This window comes from Sparus aurata, chromosome 9 (genome assembly GCF_900880675.1).
Source record: "Sparus aurata chromosome 9, fSpaAur1.1, whole genome shotgun sequence".
Lineage (NCBI taxonomy): Eukaryota > Metazoa > Chordata > Actinopteri > Spariformes > Sparidae > Sparus > Sparus aurata.
The window spans coordinates 2,850,197-2,873,436 of record NC_044195.1 but is presented as its reverse complement, the minus strand read 5'-3'; the positions used below and the strand labels follow the sequence as shown (position 1 = coordinate 2,873,436).

At 40.5% G+C, this 23,240-nt stretch overlaps 1 protein-coding gene across 2 annotated transcripts in view; it reads left to right on the top strand.

Moving 5' to 3' along the window:
* Positions 1–5,460: 5,460 nt before the first annotated feature.
* The window catches only part of LOC115588355 (uncharacterized), a 36,853-nt gene continuing 19,073 nt past the window's right edge, over positions 5,461–23,240 (top strand). The window contains exons 1-3 of one of the 2 annotated variants that reach the window (XR_003985314.1): positions 5,461–5,908; positions 10,060–10,269; positions 14,792–14,902. Coding sequence is in view for 1 of the 2 variants with exons in the window: in XM_030428948.1 (XP_030284808.1) it covers positions 5,776–5,908; positions 10,060–10,269; positions 14,792–14,902 (454 nt within the window). In the remaining variant the exon portion in view is untranslated. The remainder of the gene's footprint in view (positions 5,909–10,059; positions 10,270–14,791; positions 14,903–23,240) is intronic. The other variant, XM_030428948.1, reaches the window with a different exon arrangement.

The following is a 23,240-nucleotide window of genomic DNA, read 5'->3' as shown; positions in this document are numbered from 1 at the left end:
AAAAGGATTTCCTGCAGACCCTTGCTTCTGAATGACCACTATCATCAGAACCACTCAACCTCCTGGTAAACCTTCAGCATGTGTATATGTACAGCAAATGTTAACCTTAATGTTGAGGTTAAAGCTTAACTGCTATTTCATTTAATTTCACTTGAGCCATCTCTAAAGTGAAACTGCATACATCATGTGAAGATGAATGATTTGGACCGCTCTGTGTAGGCTACTGAAATGACCATAGTTAATGAAAATAAACATTTGTGAGCTGCCTAGAACTTCTATAGGCTAATATGAAAAGCAGTTTAAATGTAGCAATGGTCTCCAGGGAAGGTAAATGCTGTTGTATTGGCAAACAAATCTCAATATCTGTCATAATAAAACAAACCAAGAAAAGGAACTGTGCCAACACCAGGATAAAACCACATAAACTACATGCTTTTCATCTGTTTCCTCAACCTACCACCTGAAAGCATTATATTCTGTCATTCAGAACAGATCTTAATGAGCATTAATATGTGTCATCTGTGTCTAATTGCTTTTCCGCAATTCAGAGGTAAACAGTGAAAATATAATTTATAGGAATAAAAAGTAATAGAAAGTATGAATCATTGCAGGGCCACACTGTAGGCTTATATATATATCCAAACAATGTAAATTACAACGTCTTGAATTATTTCACAGCATGTCTGAACAAAACACGTGTAATCAGGAGACATTCTACTGCTGCAATGTCTCCCTGCACAAACACACGTACACCAAAAAAAACAATTAAAAAAAAAGTCTCACGGCACAGGCTGGGACCTTAACCTCTATGACCTGAACTAGAACAACGTGATGACAACAACGCGACATGCCATTGGAGTACGTGCTGTGAAAAGTGCGGTTCCCGTTTGGGTTGGTCGACAGAAACTGTTCGAAAAGAAGAAGAAGACATGCCATTGGCTGTTGGGACACTGAACATCCGTCTTTGTCGTGACGCTTAACAAGATCAACAACCACCGCGCGGCGGTTCCAGTTTGGTTGACAGAAACTTCGAGCGAACAGCAGCTAATGTCGAGGCTGGAGGAAGGACGAAGGTAGAAGGCAAGTATCAAACTGAAGCTGAGAAGCATTAGCTTTATTTACCACCATGCCTCTGAGTTTACTCAGTCGGCAAAAGGCACCGAATTCGCTGGCATGTTGTCAATTGAAATGTTAGCTAACTATGATGACAAAAGCATGGCTGGCGGTGTTGGCGTCTTCACCTGGCGTCTGCCAGCTGCATTTAGTATTCAGCCAGACCAGCCACTAACGTTAGCTTACCACTTAACAGTGAGTCATTACGTTTGCTTTTGTGAACTAACTGACACAGGTGGAGAGAAAGACAAACAACATTTTTTTAGAGCTGCAACAATGAACAATAATTGATTATTAACCCTCTTCTACATTTTCACAAATTTTTTGGCCATAACTTTCACTGTATGACTTGAAATGGCATGATTTTTGGCTAGGATAGGAAGCTTAACTTGTCAAAATTTCGTTTTGAAATGTTTTTAATGTCAATAATACACTGTGGGCAAAAAAATGCATACACTTAATACTAGGGGTGGGACGATACGGGTAACTCACGATTCGATACTGTGACGATATTTGGTCCACGATAATGATGATATCACGATACACGATATCTGCAATATTCAATATATTGCAAGAAATTTTTTCATGTGACTGAAAAAGAAAAACGTCTTATGCATCTATTGCATTTATTTTATTTTATTTTCTATAAATTTAATATGTGTCCTTGATGTGTCCAGGTAGACCCAAAGCACTTTTATGTTCCCACTTTCCAGGTACTAGATGGGTGAACATAACTCTGTGGACGCCCCCCCCCCCTTGTGGTTTGAGAAACGCTGATATTTTCTAACATTTTTTAACATTTTATTGACCAAACAACTAATAGATTAATCGTTTAATCGTCATTAGCTGCAGCCCTACATTTGTTTGTAGCAGGATTTTGTTGTTGGGGCAGCAATACAGGATGTGGTAAAAACATTGTTGCTCAAGCTGAGTTATTTTTCATGTTGCCCGTTCATTTGACTTGAGCAAGTGTTATAGAGATGGGGAAAACCCTACCTTCATCTCCCAAATGACAGCTGTACTTTTAAAGCTTTTGCCTGGGCTTTAAGGCGAGGGATCCCCCAGGGAGGGACTGTTTTCAGTGAGCAATGGGAAAAAAAAGAGAGATTACGGTCATGTCGTTGAACCAATGTTTTACCCTCCATCTGTGCGGGTCATGTCAATGAAAACTATGAATGATCTTTGTGACTGCTTTTCTCTTGACATCTCTGAACAGTTTATCCAGAAACTTGCTGATATTTCCTTTGAAACTAATGCCAATGTTGCTGAAAGCTACATATTTCTTATGCTCGGAGCATGGCTGGGAATAAAAGCTTTACAGACATGGTAACAGTAAACAAGGGGGCAGGGCTTAGCAAAGGGTCAATACAGTTGTATAAAAGTGAAGGTGAAATTTGGGAACTGTCATTGCACCTACCTGATTTCAATCTTGTATTCTGGTTATCGATTGGTTCCTTTGGCACTAAATCATAGATAAACATGAAAAAAATGCATTGAGTCAGAAGCCCCTGTCCTCCTCTAGCCCCCACCTGCTCCTTTCTTTTCACACAGACTGCTCCTTCTCCTCCACTTGCAGGTGTCGCTAATGAGCCATTTTAAGTGTATTTTCTTCCAAAGAAGAGAGAACAAATATTTTATAAATGATACTGAGATTTGGTAATAGTTTATTTCAACCAGTTACTCTTTCTTAAAACAAATATTTTGATCTTCCTCTTGCCTCTCAAAAATATAGAAGGAGTGACCTATTCTGCCTTTTTCAAGGTTTTTCAAATCTTCATTTTGGTGCAACACTAGTCACTGGTCAACATGAAATTCAAAACAATACTGAAAAATATGTAAAGGATAAGCTAACAATCATCTTTTAGTTTATTGAGGGGAGATTGGCTAACACAGTTTAGGTCAACTATTTCACAACCAATAGCATTTATTTTGATTTTGGCAAATTTCATGATTCACATATTTGTTTTTGTTTTTTTTCTTTCTCTCTGCAGATAAGTGGTGCAAGTTGATTTCATGGAGTAAACTGAAAAGGCGAGTACTGCACTGCAGTTTAGGATGTCAAAAGATTACACCAGTTGTAGTTGTGGTGCTTCAGTGAATACCCTAAAAGGATATGTGATGCATCAAGAGCATAAAAATTAGCCACACTATCAGTTTGCATGTTGTATGGAAAGTTGTAAGTTTCAGTTCAGAAATTACAATTCTTTTAAATGTCATGTTTACCGCCATCATCATCATCTACCGTGTCACAGTCTCAAACTTTGCAGGCACTCTTTCTATGTCAACTTCCACATTGTCAGAAAGAGTTGATCGACCTTGAAGACCTTCTCTGTCACCTAAAATCTCACATTTTAAGAAGAGAGGTAGTGCATTGCCCATTTAAAGACTGTGATAAAAACGTTTTCAGTGACATCATCTTTCACAGCCCACCTATCTAGGAAGCACAAAAACCCCACAGCTCTGCATGTCTCTGGTGCATACTGTCCTCCTTCAGTTCCTAGTGAGTCTCAGTCCTCTGTTGCTGAAAGCCAGGCAGATGAAGGGTCAGCTGATGATGAGCCTGAGGCAGATGTCCCAGACCTTGCACAAATGAAAAGTTTGTACATTAGAAATCTGTGCATGTTTTATATGAAACTACAGGCCAAACAACTTATCCCTTCCTCTACAATCCAGTTGATCGTAGAAGAACTGAATAGTCTTAATGGAATGTGCCTGCAGAACACGAAAAGTCAACTAAAAGCATCTCTTCAAACTAAAACTGAACTATCTGAGACTGAAATTGAAGATGTTTTGAAGACCCTAGATAATGTAGATATTCATGGATCGTGCAGCTCCTCCCTTTCCACAGAGTACAACAGAAAACGGTATTTTGAGGAGAATTTTCCATATGTGCATCCACAACCAATTTTTTGGGGGTTTGATGAAAATAGAAAGGAGCAATATGCTGGGTATGTTCCCATAAAGCATACATTGGCAACTCTGCTAAAACATACTGATGTGCTGGAACAGGGTTCTACATCTGAGAATGAAAGTACACCTCATATTTTAAATGATGTGTGTGATGGATCGGTATTTAAATCCAATCCTCTTTTTGCTGAGTCAGGTCTCACATTAAAAGTGATACTTTATCAAGATGCGTTTGAGGTGGTTAATCCCAAAGAAAAAACATAAGATGCTTGGAGTCTACTTCACTCTAGCAAATTTTGAACCTTTTCATCGATCCACTATTGACAACTTGCTGCTTTTGCTTTTGTGCCGAGAAGCTGATTTCAAATGTTTTGGCCACGAGAAAGTGTTCTCTCAATTGATAACCGATCTTGGAGAACTGGAGACAAATGGACTGAATATTTCTGGAAACATTGTTAAGGCAACTGTCTTTTGCATTGCCGGTGACAATTTGGGGTCACATAACATTGGTGGATTCACAGAAAATTTCAGTACATCTCAACATTTCTGCCGATATTGTCACGTAACCAGAAGTGAGCTAGACAATTTGGAACACCATGCTCCAATCCGCACAGTACAAGAGTACAATGACACTGTTCAAGAACTGCAAAATGGGTATGCAAGTGTAGTCAGAGGTGTGAAATGTAACTCTGTCTTTAATTCACTGACATTTTTTCATGTTTGCCAGCCAGGCCTCCCACCCTGTATTGGCCATGATCTCTTTGAGGGTGTCGTGGCATCTGACCTGGCCATTTACCTGATCCATTTTGTCAAGGTGAAGAAATTCTTCACATATTCACAGCTTAATCGAAGGATCAAACAGTTTAGTTACCAGGGATCTGATGGTAGCTCTAAACCAGCTGAAGTTTCAGAAAAGGGTGTGAAATTAAGTGGCCAGGCAACAGAAAACTGGTCTTTGCTGAGACTTCTCCCCATTATCATTGGCGAAAAGGTCACAGACACAGAAGATTATGAGGGGCCGTACAAGACATAATTTATTCTGGCCCTCTCACACACACACATTCTCCTCTCACGTACATACATTCTCCTTTTACGCACATATATTCTCATTTCACATACATATATTTTAACTCTCGCACACACATACATTCTCCTTTCATGCACATACATTCTCCTTTCACGCACATACATTCTTCTTTCACGCACATATATTTTCCTTTCACGCACATACATTCTCCTTTCACGCACATACATTCTCCTTTCACGCACATACATTATCCTTTCACACACATACGGTCTCCCTTCATACATATATATTTTTTCATTTTTCATGTAAAGGAAAATATGTGTCTATATATATCTGAAGGAAATATATGAATGTAAAAGAAGATATGTGTGTGTAAGAGAGGAATATATGGGTGTGAGATAAGAATACATTTGTGTGAGAGAAGAATGTGTGTGTGTGAGAAAAGAATATATGGTTGTGAGAGGAGAATATATGTGTGTGTGAGAGAGAGTATAGTGGAAAAGGAAGTAGTTTAGTGGAAAAGTGTTGTGATTGGCTGTTCGGCTGGGACTGGGTGGGACTCCCTGAAAACTACTTTTGTGAAGGGATGCCATTTTTTCTCTGGCGTGTGATGGCCTCACCAGCCTTGTGTAGAAGCTGACAGCTAATCACTGAAAGGTCTCTGTTGTTGGCTGAATAGCCCCCCGCCTCAGAGGACAGAGGAGCTGAGTGGATTCACTTCATTTTAAATGGAAATAACCCTACATCTGGAAAACTCTGACAGGTGTGTGAAAACTACTGCATACTGCTTTCCTGTGGCAGTACAAAGAAGGTTTAATGAAGATCAAGGATTGATTGATGCTCACTTCAAACTTGGAAGCTGTAAGTTTTGCCCTTTCTTATGATGCTTTACTGTTTATTTTTCATGTTAGCCTGTTGAGCCTGGCATCAGCACTGTCCGCGGCTAACCTGGCTAATTTAGCATCGCTGGACCTATGAAGTATCTAAAACCTTACTAAGGGACAGCTAAAGGAGGATGAGGTGGTGTGTAAAATGTCTGTAAGACTTTTAAGTTACGTGAACATGACATGAGCAGTAGAGGTGTATAAGTTATAAAAATTTAGCAGCTAACGTAAGTAACTGTGCATGGCATCACAGACAGCTAAGCCATTAGCCTCGTTGTGTCTCTCCCACTATTAGTCAAAAGGTTTTACATTTTATCAGTCTGTTAGTCAAACAGTGATAACTCCTGAGGCATGCTTTTATGATGAATGCAGGACATGAAACCATCACTACCCTCAGAATATCAGTATTGCATTTGACAGTGGATTATTGATAAAGCTAACTGTCGCAACTTCTATGATGTCATTCTGCATAATAATTAGCCATGTGCTTCTGTTTGTTCGAACACTGGACAGATGAAGAAAGATAAATTCGCCTCAAATTAGATTCATTTCAGATCATGTTCTGTTTATCTCCAGCACATCAGAATGAATTGTAAATAAAGGGCAATATAATTGGCTAAACGTAAATTTGCCTATGTCCTCCATCAGCCATCTGACCATGGCAATAGGGAGTGAGTTGAGTACAAGGGAGCCGGTAAGTCATGATCAGATGGCTGATGATGGACATAAGCAGCAACAATGATTAAGACATCTACTCTGATGTAAATGAGGTGCTTGGGTGCAGAAAAAATAATCAAAATAGACCTTGTTTTAAAAAAAAAACCCTGCAGAGGCCAGATCCAACTAAACATTTTATTATGGGGGGGGGTCTGTGTATTTTTCTGCTTGTCCCTACTGTCAACAGCTCCAAGTCTCCCCTGTTGCTGTCAGGTTGTCCTGAATTGCATTATAAACAACCCAGAGCATCACTAGGAGAGTGTCAGTCACAACACAGATCATAGTCTAATGCAAATGCTCTATTTAATCAATCATTTCCTTCATACTGGCAAACAATGATTTGTAATCATTTTTTTGCAAACTGTTTGCTGCTGTTGCATATATTTGAGGTGATTTTGGAGTAAACTGTAACTGTTCTGCACACAGGCCAACATACCACTACAAGACCGACCCCGCAGACACCACCACATCTTTGACAAAGTTGATAAACATGTTGTGAGTTACTCAAATATCCCTTAATTTCTCTCTATATATTTATTAGTTGCCTGTTTATTCGCTTAAACTAACACAGTCTAATTCAGCGTTTGAACTCTCTCTGTAATATTATTTTCAGGCTCAGTGGCACCAAGTTCAAATAAAACAGGAATAATACTTTTAGTGCTCAAAATAATTCACATGCCTACACTAAAATAAACATACTAATAAATGTTACCAAATGTCACAACACTTTTATCAGGCCTACCACATCAACAAAGAGTGATCCTTAAAGAAGGACAATAAAACAAAGAAAGTATTTCAATGTAATTGTCAACAACATGTTGTTGTCATTTGGGTTTTAATACTGTAATCACCTTGACTGTAGTACTGAGATCACCATACCACTACATGCTTCTCCTTCATTCAAAACCAAATTTATGCAGTGGTTATGTGCATGGTTGCGACTGATTAATCAGCAAAGGCATCAAAGAATCAAAGGCTTCTGGATTTATTTGTATGTATGTCAAATACATATAAATAAATCCAGTTGCCTTCAATTCAGTTTCCTTGATATATCTATGACCTGGATGAATGAGATTATTCACAGGCACAAATTTTGGTTGATTATAGATAGGGATGTAACAGTATGAACATTTCATACCACGGTAATAGTGACCAAAATGATCACGGTTATTGCTATACACTGGGATTTTTAAAATGTCTTCAAAATATTGTAAAAATCACTGATATATTGATAACCTGAAGCAATTTCACCAAGATGAATATTTAAATATAGATTTATTTTATATTAAAATAGTATCACAGGCAAAACCTTATCAAAACAACAGGCTTTCTGCCTGTCATTGTGTCGTCTGCCACCAGTAGATACTGCTCCGGTCAACAGAGCTGAAATGAATGCAGCAAGAGTAGCCAAAGTCGTGATGAACGACTTCGACTAAACTGTCCCTCGGCATTCGTATAGTAGCCAAAATATGTCCCAAAGGAAGCAACTGTCCTCCCTCCATCATGACTTCATGACTTCAATACACAACAAACCACAAATGCACGTTGAACTTTGCGCCTGTGTAGTGAGACTTTGAGAGAAGCTCTAGGGAGTTTTTCACACTGTGGTTCTTGAACACGGTTACCATGGTAACAGTTGCATCAAATATCTACCACGCTGTGATTGGCTGAGAAGCACAAGCGAGACCTGGTTCTTTGTCTGGTTTCAAAAGCAGTCAGCCGAAAGTTAAGAAATCCATGTAAGGACTGTAAAGTATTGATTGCTTCTCTATTTCTTGAATCTTCCACAAATCTTTGAGAGATTGAGAGAAATCCAGATAAGGTTTGAATGTGATCACAAAGTTCTCTATACAGCTTCCCATGAACAAAAGAATCTGTAGCTACTCCATGCAATCATTCCACACATTGTAAGACATTATTAAAATACAATGATGTTATTTTCATTGCCACTTACTCCCAAAATAAAAAAAAATACTGGGAAAATAGGATGAGTTTGAATAGCATCATTGCATAGTTTTGCTGTGTCTGGCTAATATAAGCTAAGCAAGCACATGTATTTCCTGGTTTGAGAGTGACTTCCTGTTTAAGGAGGGACTTCCTGTGTCCCTGAGAAAGGAGAATGTATGTGTGTGCGAGAGTGAAAATATCTGTATGTGAAAGGAGAATATATATGTTTAAAAGGAGAATGTATGTGTGTGTGAGAGTAAAAATATATGTACGTGAAAGGAGAATGTATGTGCATAAAAGGAGAATGTATATATGTGTGAGAGGAGAATATATGTGCGTAAAAGGAGAATGTGTGTGTGCGAGAGTGAAAATATATGTATGTGCAATGAGAATGTAGTTGTGTGCGAGAGTGAAAATATAAGTATGTGAAAGGAGAATGTATGTGTGCGAGAGTGAAAATATATGTATGTGCAAGGAGAATTTATGTGTGTGTGAGAGTGGAAATATAAGCATGTGAAAGGAGAATGTATGTGTGTTAAAGGAGAATATATGTATGTGAGAGGAGAATGTGTGTGTGTGAGAGGGCCAGAATGAATTATGTCTTGTACGGCCCCTCATAGAGGATCCTGTATGGCAACTGACTGTCCAGCTGAAAGAGCTAGTGTAATTGATTTGTGCCCCTACTATATCAGTACCCCAGGTTGCATTGCTCAGTGTTCTGATTGGTGATTATCTGGAAGGAAGGAAAGAATTTTTTCCTTCACAAAAACTAAAACCAAAGCATTATTACCTCACCCACTACCTTGCCTTAATACTAAAGTTTGGCCCACTCATTCGGCTGTGGACAATGAGGTTCGAGAGTAAGCATTCATATTTCAAAAGATGTGTGCAAAGGACACAAAACTTCAAAAATGTATGTCACACACTTTCAAAGAACCATCAGCTACTGCAGGCATACCTACACTCTGGCTCCTTTTTTGCACCCTCACTGGTGGTTAAGAACTCCACTCCTTTCCATGGTGAACTGTACAGCGAAGCAGTGCGCTCTGCAGTAGCAGAAACCTTAGTCAAAGAACCCAATGTTGAGTCAGCTACCGAGGTGCAGTGGAAAGGCCCTCAGTACAAAAAGGGACTCTTTCTGTGTTTAAACCAAGGTGAGGCCCTTGAATTCGGACAGATTGAGCTCATGCTTGTGACACAGGACCAGCATGTGTACTTTATTGTTACACCTCATGACGTGTCCTATATGCCAGCATTTGCAGTGTATGAAGTGAAACAAGCAAGGCAGAGGCATGTTGGGAGTCTGAGCGGAAACTAGATTATTATCCTTTGCCTGTGTACAAGCTTTGTGGGAGAAGGGTTATTTCACTTAAGCATAGCATTGTTGACTCAGAGTAATCTTGAGTTTGAGAGATTAAAATCTGACATTAATGCTTGAAGAACAGTATTTTTCATCCCTTCTAGTCCTCCTAGTCATGGATACAGAGAGTCCGCTTCTATCTTTCATCAAATCAAGTCTTCCTAAACTGAGAGACTCTGAGCCTTTGCTGGAGCATCTGCAAGGTTTAGGAGTTGAGGACCTGGAGGACCTGAGCTACCTGCAGGAGAGTGACCTCCTTTCTGTCCTGAGACCAATTGAAGCCAGGAAACTTCTGTCACTGCTCAAAAAGACAAGTATGTGTTTCAGTTTTTCATCACATTAGAAAAATTTGCATGGTCAAAATATTAGTGGTGTCAACAATAATCGATTTAGCGATGCATCGCAATGCGGGGCATGCACGATTCAGCATCGATGCGGCAACGTGCCATAATCGATTATGTCACTGTTTATTGTCTGACCTTGAGTGGACAATAAAGTTTGGAAGTTTCAATTACTTCCGGGGGCATTTCCGGAGAAACGTTGCAATGACATGCGCAGCCTTTAGCTACATGCTAAGTGGCAGCACTAGCTAGCATAACAACAACAGTAGCCTCTTTCACACTGCCATTTGCATGCGGGGATCCTGTGCCAATTCTCCGCACCCTCCTCTGTGTGAAAGTTTCAGATGAGGAGAGGGGGGAAATTTGGTTCAGGCGCTGATCCGCCTCTGGAGGTAGTATCAGGGCCGCATTATTGGTGAGCCGTCCCAGTGTGAACGGATAATCCGGAGGCGCCGAGCGAGGGCGTGTCGGTTGTGCAGTCTGATAACTGCACAGGTCCTTCACTCAACCAAATACAGAGAAATGTCCCACAAAGCAACGTTACAGGACCGGACAACAGTAACATATTAACTGTAACTGCCTTTGGCAACTTATATGAGGAAAACAAATACCACAGCTGTACGTGGAGAAGCGTCTGTCCTCCTGTCCATCCTCTGCCTGTTCTCCCTACTCTTCCTCACATTTTTGCTCAAAAAACAGCGTCTGTCACCGGCAAAAAACTTTAACTCACCGATAGTTGGGGGCCTTAAGCACATTTTCGCGCAAATTCATCTAAAAGCGCCAAATTTGGCACAGATGTAGCTCAGGTCAAACTGAAATGATTTAGCTAGGGCGCCGAAGCCAGTGACCCTTGGGGCCAAGATGGCGGCCAAATCCAATATGGCCGCTGCCCAAAAAGGTTTCCGACTAGGGGTGCACCGATCCGATATTAAGATCGGATATCGGCCCCAATATTGACAAAACGGCTGGATCGGAAAATGAAACAGATCGACAGGCCGATACAGTTTTTTTTTTTTTTTTTTTTTTCCTCCGTCGCAGCACATCCTACGTCATTCTTCAGCGTTAGTGTGTTGCATGCTGGAAGAGCGCAAGTTGATGTTTGACCAACTCTTTATTAGTTTATTCTCAGGTTCAGCTGCTATGTTTTATTTTGTATTCCTGTTTGCAGGACGTTACACTTACTTACGACACATTTCTCCGCTGATTAGCTAGTAGCCCCACCATCAGTTGTTAGCCTCACCGATCAGCTGTTAGCCTAGCAACGCTAACTTTCAAACCGACGTATTCAATACTCTGTGGGCTGTCCATCGTTGCTCCGTTGGTCCTCCCGCCACCACAACCTCAGGGTTATTCACCGCCGGGCTGCTTTGTCTCCTCCTCTGCCGCTGCGGTCTCCCCGGCTCGCAGCGATGCTGGATGGTGGCCCCCGCTGTGTGCACGGAGCCTCCAGACGCTAGTTTGTTTACGGACGGTGCCACTGACTTCGGTGCTAGTTTTCCCTCCGTGCTGACTGACAGGCGCTACATTCATTCTTTGTTTTGTTTGTTCCACTTTGTTACGTGTGTCCTTGGGTACCCTGACAGTGATATATAGGCTAAATGTATTATTAGGGGGCCAAGCCCGAGGGGCTGAGGGAACGCGTATGCAAGCATATGCGTTTCCTAGGACCAGCGGTGCTAGGAACCCTATTGTAATTGTAAAGATTTTTATTTTTACTTTTCTCCGGCTAAAAGTGGTGCTGCAGGCTAAACCGTGCAAGGGAGGGCGGTGCAATTTGGAGGGTTGGTCCAGACTCCTGCGAATATCTCAGACACAAAAAACTACATATATCTGCCCGCAGGGGGCGCTATAACCTAGGCCAACACGTTTTTGCCTATAACTCCCAAACCGTATGTCGTACATTCAAAAACCTTGTATTCCCCAGATTCCCTGAATGGAGCTGAATCACTTTGCAATTGGCCACGCCCACTTACGGTTCGAAAGTTTTTTTCGCAAAATCACAAAAACTGGAAAACCTACTTTTTCGAACTCCTCCTTGGGATTTTGTCCGATCTGCGTGAAACTTGGCACGTACACTCTTCAGCTCGATTTTATCTAAAGTTATCAAAACAATTTTGCTCGGTCAAAAAATGCACAAATTATTCACGAACAAATTTCTGTAGTTAGCTATAAAAATGTAAACTGTTTAATATCTCAGTCAAACTAAATGCTGTGAACACCAAATTTGAGATCCTTGGTTGCCATGACACTGTGAAGGGATGAGCCCAATTTGGCGAATTTTGGCCACTAGGGGGCGCTAAAAATATGGGAAGTTTATATCTCTTGAACAGCTACACCGATTTTTACGATATGATGTAGGGCCAATCCTGAGGCCATATCTTGAAGGTGGTCATGACTGCTCAATGTGGGCGTGGCTTATTACAACATAAACAACAAACATTAATTTCAGCCAAACTATTATGCTGAGAGCTTTGAAATTTATATGGTACAGATAGAATAGGACACAGTTCTTCCATACCAAAAATTGCACATGTACTCCAGTAGGTGGCGCCATGATGGATGTAATCACGATTTTGCCTGTAACTTCCACATTTTAAATTACACATTTGCAAACCTTATATCCATATGTTCCCTGAATAAAGCTGGGTTTTCTGACATAGGACACGCCCACTTCTGCTGCACATTTCGTTCGCTAAATCACCACATATGCAAAACCTACTTTTTCGAACTCCTCCTTGGGATTTTGTCCGATCTGCATGAAACTTGGCACGTACACTCTTCAGCTGGACCTCATCTAAAGTTATCAAAAGAATTTTGCTCGGTCGCAAAATGCGGAAATTATTAACAAACAAATTTCTGTAGCTAGCTATAAAAATGTAAACTGTTTGATATCTTGGTCAAACTAAATGCTATTGACACCAAATTTGAGATCCTTGGTTGCCATGAGACTGAAAAGGGATCATTCATCTACAAGCACCAAATTTGGCACAGATGTAGCTGAAATGATTTTTCGGACAGTTGCCATATTGAATTTAGGGAATTTGGGGGGTCCTGATATACCTAATCATAAATGTAAGTATTCCAATGGGTTTCCTATGGTCAAAAAAGGTAAAATAGACATCAAGTTTGTATTTGTATCTCATCTGGCTATGGCCGAATCCCTTTCAGGTGGCGGCTATATTGGATTTGGCCGCCATCTTGGTCTCAGGGACCATTGACTCAGGCGCCCTGGCTAAATCATTTCAGTATGCCCTCAGCAGCATCAGTGCCAGATTTGGTGCTTGTAGATGTATTGGCGCGAACAATGGGGTGTAAGGCCCATACTACAGCCAAAACTGCTTTTTTGGACAGCGTTCATATTGGAATTGGAGGATTAAGGGGTCCAGATGCACCGGGTCATAAATATTAATATTCCTATGTGTTTCCTATGATCAATTAAGCTAAAAAAGACATCAAGTTTGTATTTGTAGCTCATGTGGTTCAAAAGTTATTTTCGGAACCCTTTACGGGCAGTGGCCATATTGGATTTGGCCGCCATCTTGGCCCTGAGGGTCGCTGGCTCTGGCGCCCTAGCTAAATTATTTCAGTATGACCTTAGCTACATCTGTGCCTTTTAGATGAATTTGCGCGAAATGACCTATTTATGTGCTTAAGGCCCCCAACTACGAGTGTTTGTGACGAAAATAAATCACTGCGACCCTCCGGACCGAGACTTCAGGGAGCTTTCCCCCAGAAAACAGCCTCCGTCCCCTCGAGTGACAGAGTCAGACAGTGTCCTGTTTACTGATGGTGATTATGTATAATTATGTAATTTAACGCGAAAAACTTAACTTCGTCACTTTCCAGGATGTTTGGTGGGTCAGGATCTCAATCACTACACATTATAACAGCATCCATATGATTATAAACTGTCCGCGGGTTGGGATTAACAGGGGAACACCTGGGGAAACAGGAGAGTGATAATACACACATAGCAGCCAATAAAATCTGTTGTTCAGTATCTGACTGCTTGTATTGCCTCATGACTGATGAAAAGTTTGCCTTGTGTGCAGTAGAATTTTGATGCCTTGCAATGCATCGCAATGCATCGTAGAATCGAATTGAATCGAATCGTTACCTGGTGAATCGTAATCAAATCGAATTGTGAGGGCAGTGCCAATGCACACCCCTACAAAATATACTTATTAGGTACACCTGTTCAAATTAATGCAGTCCAATACAGCAGTTTGACTATGAATTATACTTCAAAGAATCTTCTCTGTATTTGTGTTGATGTTTTCAAAAAGGTGATAACTATAAACTATACCTTGGTCATCATTGATTTCATAGTGAGTGTTAGTGGTGGTGTACTGTACTGCATTATATTGAGAAAGGAACAGTTTGAAATATATGAATTGGCTACTGAGTATATAATTATGTTAGGTATTGATATACCCAGATTGAGCTATGTGATGTCTGTATGGTTAAATATTACTACTATCTGTACTTTATTAAGGCCAACAAGATGTCTTCGACAGTCCTCCAATCAACCAGAGCAACCAACAGTTCAGCAGAGCCAGTACCAGTACAAGTCCAGTAACACAGTCTGACGAGATGGCCCTTTCTGGTGAGTATATGCATCTGTTGCACAGAATCACTCTTTTGGGTTAGATGGACTGAAAAATTATATAATCTACCTATAACTTACTGTAATATAGTACAATCACCAGCAGTGAATTGACAGTGTGCTTATAAATCAGTATCATCAGTTGGGTCTATCTTCTCTAGATTCTGATTCAGTAGCAAATGACACACAACTATTTTTGTATTTTCTTTGCTACCCTTTGTAGTGTGTTATGTTGAGATCTCGCAAGCTCGTCTGTCCCAAAGCAACAGTGTCATCTATAGTGTGACTCGTGTGACTGCAGTGGTGTTGGAAAAGGCTGGATCTTCTTGCACCTTTATCCTGGTCCTGGCTCGTAAACTGGATCACTCGTAAATGTTCTCAGACTCAATAAAAGCTCCAACCTAACAAAAAAAAAACACACACGACAAAAACAGTCAGGTCTCCCAGCCAACAACAGTAAGGGAAAAAATTACATTTTTCAACCCAATGCTGATAAAGAAAACTCATGAACTCACCCATGTGACCACACACTAAAAACAGTTGGGTTAAAAAATAACCCAATTTTAACCCAATTGCTGGGTTGAATAAGGACGAACCCATTTTTTGGGTTATTTTAACCCAACAGGTTGGGTTATTTTTTTCGACCCAACATTTGGGTTGAGTATTTAACCCAAAAGTTGGGTTATGCTTAACTACAATGTTGGGTTGCGCAATTTATCGCGTCTCTGACCCAATAGTTGGGTTAAAATAACCCAACATTGTAGTTAAGCATAACCCAACTTTTGGGTTAAATATTCAACCCAAAAGTTGGGTCGAAAAAAATAACCCAACCTGTTGGGTTAAAATAACCCAAAAATGGGTTCGTCCTTATTCAACCCAGCAATTGGGTTAAATTGAATAGTGTTGGGTTATGCCGGGCTCCACTACTTCCTTAACTTAAACAGGCTCCTTTACTTCCTGTCTTACATTATTGGACAAACTGATTAATCCAATTTTAACGCTGAGTCACTGTTGAATCAACGTCAGGTGCTAGTGCTGGATAACCGTTGAATTTTGTTTAGATTTTGCAAATCTAATCTAATAGTACGTCATTCCTACGTCACGTCTCTCAACATAGGTGAATTTGCCAACATTGAATCAATATTGATTTTAATTTAGATTTTGCAAATCCAATCAACGTTGATATTTCAACATAGTTTGACACACTATATATTTTTGTTACACTGTTTTTACTAAAGTAACGATGTGTTCAACAGAAGCTCCAGCAACAATTAACACCTTAAAATGGATACATTAACACTAAGTACACAACCACACCATTTTAACCAAACTCAATGTTTATTAGTTTGTGTTGTCATTGTTTTAAGTACACATTAGTCACATGTTGAGTTTGTTTACTTGAAAACATGTGACCCAAAACTTAAAATTTTTGAGGCAATTGATTGCCTCAATTACACTGAATTTAACAAACTTAATATATCTAAAAGTCATGAACATCTGCAACTGAACAGTATTTTCTTGCCCACTCCCTTTTAGCACACTTCAGTGTTAAAATTAAACAGAAAAATAAATAAACATTTATAAATTAAAATAAATAGAGCAAAAAATAGATTGTAGAGATGCAATAAGTAGATTAACTGATTATTTGCAAAATTTTTAAGAAGAAAAACTCAAAATTTTCTGATTCTAGCCTTCCAAATGTGTTCTTGGTCACTTGAGTCCATAGGAAATAGATATTTTTCACAAATTTCTGATACTGACCAAACAACTAATCTGATAGTCAGTAAAATAATCAGTAATCAAAAACAATAATAAATTAAAGCTGCAAGCAGCGTTGAACGGGCCCTCGCAGTCCGCGCGCGTCGGGGCGTGCTGCCGTCGATGCATGCTGCCGTCGGGGCTTGCTGCCGTCGGGGCATGCTCGAGCAACACCTTCCGCTGAGGAAGTCGTTGCTTCATAATTCGATGGACTGCTATTGCCGGTCTGAAATGATGTACGCTGAAGTCAGAAAAACTGTGTGAACTACTGCATGATTGCCCGGACAAAGACTGAGTCGATGCCAGGTCAGAGAAGAACTGATTAACTGATGGGATGTGAGATGTCACCTGCTGCATGATGAAATCTGAAGAAGAGGATGAAATTGCAGCTCAAGGGGGGGTTTCACGAGTACAGTGTTTGACCCTATAGACGGCTAAACAGCATGATAGTTTTATATACTGACTGTTAACCACAGTACATATTTCGACCTTTAAACTGTAACGAGCATGGTCACAATCCCAAGAAACAGACTGAGTTGAAAAATCGGCATTAAAAACAAAATATTCATCATTAAGTCCTCACAATCCAAATGTAGCTGCAGTGCAAGCAAAGTGCAGCTAACTACTACTGAGACACAGGCTATGTGTAAACTGCAATAGTGATCAAATTATCCATAACTACAAGCAGAAACCACGTACATTTCCTCAAGAATGCACACATCATTAGGGAAACCCACAGAAAGTCCATGCAGCTCCACACGGTCTGCTCACTGACTGGTCTGCTGCATTTTAGTGTGACTGAGCATGTCCTGACTCTTTGCACCAGTAGAGGGAGCTGTTGGACCTTTACCTGTAGAGCTTTCTTACAGTTTCTGTGACTGAGCATGTCCTGACTCTTTGCACCAGTAGAGGGAGCTGTTGGACCTTTACCTGTAGAGCTATCTTACAGTTTCTGTGGCTGCACATATGCTGGAGCACTAGCAGAGGCAAAGTAGGAAATGTCCACACAAGAAGAAATGGGAAAACGCCTCCCAAACTCCATTATTACTATAAAGATATGTATTATGATTATATCTATATATCACATAAAATGTCAAAACAAATCTCCAAACATTTATCATTAGTAATATTATCTTTTTAACACTTACAGATCAAGTAAAATGAATACTGTTACAAACATTGTATTGACATGTAGTGGTCAGATGAAAACAACAGCACTACACATTAAACTTCCAATGTTATATGGTTCTTAAGGTTTCATGAAACTGAAAAGAATACAGGAGAAAAGGTGGGTTGTTTTGCTCCGCTGCCTTAGAAGCAGAACAATGTTGACAATTAGTAGTAACATATTAAACCTGTGAAGAAACTGTTCAGGTGTTTTCAGTTGTACTTTTTATACATACATTTAGCACTTTTCTTCTTGAAAGATGCAAATTTCTCAGTGACTTTGTGGTTTAAGTTGTGGATGTCTTTGATACGTTTCTTCTCCATACAGAGCATGGCAACTGCATTAAGAAGATATTATCTTCCTGAGGAAGGTCTTGATTCTCTTCAGTGTTGAGAAGCACCGCTCAGATTCAGCTGTAGTCATAGAAGTTGTGATGAGGATGTTTAGCAGAGCCACAGTCTCTGAAAAGGTTTCCTGACGATTGCACTCTGTGACCAGCTGGTACAGAGCCACAGCTCCACTACGGTTTTTGAACTCATCATTGCTGTAGATGTGAGACAGCAGTGGGTAAGCCTCCATGGGGGTGTTCAGTACTGTTTCAGGGAACTGACTTTTGTACTGTTTGAATTTGTCTCCCTGCAGCAGTGTCACAAACCACAAACAGCCAAAAGTGTAAGTCCTACATCTGAAATAAGACCATCAGCTGAAAGCCAACAAGATTTCCTACATTTCCCTGTATATATTGTCTATGTGAAGTAAAAGACGTGGGATCCAAATCAAGCTGAAGAGAACTTTTTCTCCAGTTCTTCCATCTGCTCTCCACTGTAGCTATGATGTCACGCACTCTAGCTCACCCAATACACACCCATTATAAAATCAGAAGACGGCCTAAAAATCCTTAAAACTAAAACTGTGATGATTTGAAAACCATAAAAGATTTTCAAAAACTGATTACATGCCGAATAGTTTGAGGTCTTCTGACTCTTTTAAAGTTGGAATGGAGTGTCTAGCTCAAAGTATGAGGGACAAGAAAAGGATGAAGGTCAATGAGTTTTGAAGAGGACTTGAAGATCCCATTGACACTGATTAGACTGCGACCAGAGCGCCATCTATTGGCCGATTTGCACCAAATTTTACACAAAGCCTCATCATGCCATACCACACAATGAAGACCATTTATGTGATAATCAGACAGTATTTTGTAAAGATATGCAAGATTGTCTGTTTTCAACACAATATGCAGGAATTTGTCATTTTATATTTCGGGCAGTTTATGGACTATCAAAATTCTTTTGATAACTTTTTGTCAGGAGGGTCTACAGATGCTACATGCAAAGTTTGGTGCAAATTGGTCAAATTCTCTAGGAGGAGTTCGAAAAAGTAAGTTTTTCATTTGTCGCGATTTTTGCGAACTGGAAAGTTACTGCAAAAGTGGGCGTGGCCTACATCAAACAATTCAGCTAAATTCAGGGAATACATAATATGAGGATTAATAATGTGCAACATATTAAGTGGGAGTTATGAGCCAAAAACGCTTTTGAATTGAAAATAGCGCCACCTGGTGGTCATTTTCGGTGAGTGAGTCACAGGGGCCATTCTATAGCACCTCTATGAATTTCATTTCCATAAGTGTTATGGTGTGGGCACAGGGCCAATTATGCAATTAAAGTGACGCCAGAGCGCCACCTAGTGGTGGATCGGTAAACCCTTTGTCAGATGTCCTCAGGAGGGCACTGACAATAAATGTACCAAGTTTCGTTTTATTCCGATGCACCGTTGTGGAGATATAAAATACATCAATTTAAAGAGCGCCACCTTGTGGTCATCGCCTGAAATTTTGCACAGGGCCTCAGGGGCTCATGGGGAAGTAGTATCCTGAGTTTCATGTCATTAGACCACACCAATGTGGAGATATGCAACACTTCCTGTTTGTAACCAAATCTGCAGGAATTTGTTATTTAATAACTTCAAATTATTTATTTTAATTAGAATCCTTTAATAACTTTTTGTCAGGAGGGTCCACAGATGCTGTGTGCCAAGTTTCGTGCAAATCGGTGAAATCGCCTGGGAGGAGTTCGAAAAAGTAGGTTTTCGACATTTTGCGACGTAGCGAAAAAAAACGGTAGGCGGAAATGGGCGTGGCCTATACCACGAGATTCAGCACAATCCACTGAACGCGTCGATGTAAGGTTTTTGAATGTGCGACAAAGTATATGGGAGTTATTAGCCAAAACGCGCTTTCCTTAATAATAGCGCCACCTAGTGGTGGAAATTCAGGACGACAATAGATTATAAAATTTTTCGCCAGGTGTGACTTATATTCCAAGTTTGGTGAGTTTTGGGGTATGTTCAGGCAGTGAAAAATGCGATCATTTTGGTACAAGGAAAAAAAAATAAGAAGATATTACAATAGGCCTGCAGGTTCCCTGCTCGGGCCCTAATTAAAGCTGCAAGCAGCGTTGAACGGGCCCTCGCAGTCCACGCGCGTCGGGGCGTGCTGCCGTCGATGCATGCTGCCGTCGGGGCTTGCTGCCGTCGGGGCATGCTCGTGCAACACCTTCCGCTGAGGAAGTCGTTGCTTCATAATTCGATGGACTGCTATTGCCGGTTTGAAATAATGTCTGCTGAAGTCAGAAAAACTGTGTCAACTGCTGCATGATTCCCCGGACAAAGACTGAGTCGATGGTCCGCCTCTGGAGCTGGCTGAAGAGAATGTGCACACTAGGCATGATGCAATGAAATAGTTTCAGGAAGAAGCTGAGTATCATCCTCCAGTAGCCTCACAAACCTTCTAGCTTCTCGCACAGTGGTAGGCTCAATCTCCCCTAATGCTTTCAAAACACTGGATGATGGAGATGTTCCATCTCACTCTGTTTGCTCTTGGGAGTCTGTGTGCCACCACTGTGTCACGTACACTGGTTCTCTCTGGAGATCTTGAAAAAAATCCATGAAAGCCAGCCAGGTCAGAGAAGAACTGATTAACTGATGGGATGTGAGATGTCACCTGCTGCATGATGAAATCTGAAGAAGAGGAAGAAATTGCAGCTCATGGGGGAGTTGCTGTTGTGCTTGTCCCTCTGGGGCTTTAACAGCCAAAAGTCCTACATCTAAAATAAGACCATCAGCCGAAAGCCAACAAGATTTCCTACATGTCTATGTATATATTGTCTATGTGAAGTTAAAGATGTGGGATCAAAATCAAGCTGAAGAGAACTTTTTCTACAGTTCTTCCAGCTGCTCTCCACTGTAGCTATGATGTCACGCATTCTATTTCACGCAACACCAGTGTTGGGAATAACGGCATTAGAATAAACGGCGTTACTCACAGCGTTACTTTTTTCAGTAACAGTTAACCTAATCAATACTACTATTTCCATCGTTACAATGCCGTTACCGACTATTAAATGTGGCGTGTGACAAACTGAAGCTGATCACTGAAGCTGTTGTCATCCATCTCGGCTCTCAGCCGCCGGAGCTGCAGAGCTGTATTTTTTTTCCTCCGGTGAGGGAGGAGGGAGGAGCGAGACAACCGCATAAGTGATGATGATTGGCTCCCTAACGTTGAGTTAGAGTTCTTAAGCCAATCAGTGGCAATGTTCGGTTTACACACAAGCCACACACGCACACAGCAGCATCACACACTCAAACTAGCAGAGGGGAACTGTGGTAATGGTGAGTCCGGAGGGAAAGTTGATGTTTTCAAAGTGGAAATACAGACACTACTTTAATCTCCTTTGTCCACATCCGTTGTAAGCAACTCTGAGCACACCTTTTACAAAACTAACACTGGCCAAAACTCTGTTGCTGACACTGTTGATGATGATAGCAGGCCAGGTGTGGCTAACCTGTGCTCTGCGAACAGCTTCACAGAAACTTGTGACACAGACTGAACTGAATGCAATGATAGACAGGTATGTTGTTGAGAACTTGCTCCCGTTATCAACAGCTGACTCAGACTCCTTCAGAGCACTCATTGACAAAATATCGGGGAGAGCAGGTGCCGGTCAAAGAAATACATTTTCTAAATACATTTGTAGCCAAGCAGCTAAAATGACTGCCGAGCTCAAAAGGGGGAAGAAATTAAAGTAGCGCAACAGTTAATTTCCTGGTAACTAATTACTTTTATAATGGAGTAATTCTGTTACTAACTCAGTTACTTTTTGGGAGAAGTAATTAGTAACTATCACTAATTACTTTTTAAAAGTAACGTGCCCAACACTGCGCAATACACCCCCATTATAAAATCAGAAGACGGCCTACAAATCCTTGAAAGTAAAACTGTGATGATTTGAAAACCATAAAAGATATTTAAAAACTGAATACATGCCCCATAGTTTGAGGTCTTCTGACTCTTTAAAGGTTAGAATGGTGTGTCTAGCTCAACATATTAGGGACAAGGAGAGGTTGAAGGTCGATGAGTTTTGAAGAAGACTTTAAGATTTCCCCACTTTATCCCATTGAAACTAATTAGACTGCGACCAGAGCGCCATCTATTGGCCGATTTGCACCAAATTTTACACAAAGCCTCATCATGCCATACCACACAATGAAGACCATTTATGTGATAATCAGACAGCATTTTGTAAAGATATGCAAGATTGTCTGTTTTCAACACAATATGCAGGAATTTGTCATTTTATATTTCGGGCAGTTTATGGACTATCAAAATTCTTTTGATAACTTTTTGTCAGGAGGGTCTACAGATGCTACATGCAAAGTTTGGTGCAAATTGGTCAAATCGTCTAGGAGGAGTTCGAAAAAGTACGTTTTTCATTGTTTGCAAATTTGCGAACGGAAAGTTACTGCAAAAGTGGGCGTGGCCTACATCAAACAATTCATCTGAATGGAGGGAACACATCGGCATGAGGATTAATAATATGCAACATATTAAGTGGGAGTTATGAGCCAAAAACGCTTTTAAATTGAAAATAGCGCCACCTGGTGGTCATTTTCGGTGAGTGAGTCACAGGGGCCATTCTATAGCACCTCTATGAATTTCATTTCCATAAGTGTTATGGTGTGGGCACAGGGCCAATTATACAATTAAAGTGACGCCAGAGCGCCACCTAGTGGTGGATCGGTAAACCCTTTGTCAGATGTCCTCAGGAGGGCACTGACAATAAATGTACCAAGTTTCGTCTTATTCCGATGCACCGTTGTGGAGATATAAAATACATCAATTTAAAGAGCGCCACCTTGTGGTCATCGCCTAAAATTTTGCACAGGGCCTCAGGGGCTCATGGGGAAGTAGTATCCTGAGTTTCATGTCATTAGACCACACCAATGTGGAGATATGCAACACTTCCTGTTTGTAACCAAATCTGCAGGAAGTTGTTATTTAATAACTTCAAAATTATTTATTTTAATTAGAATCCTTTAATAACTTTTTGTCAGGAGGGTCCAGAGATGCTG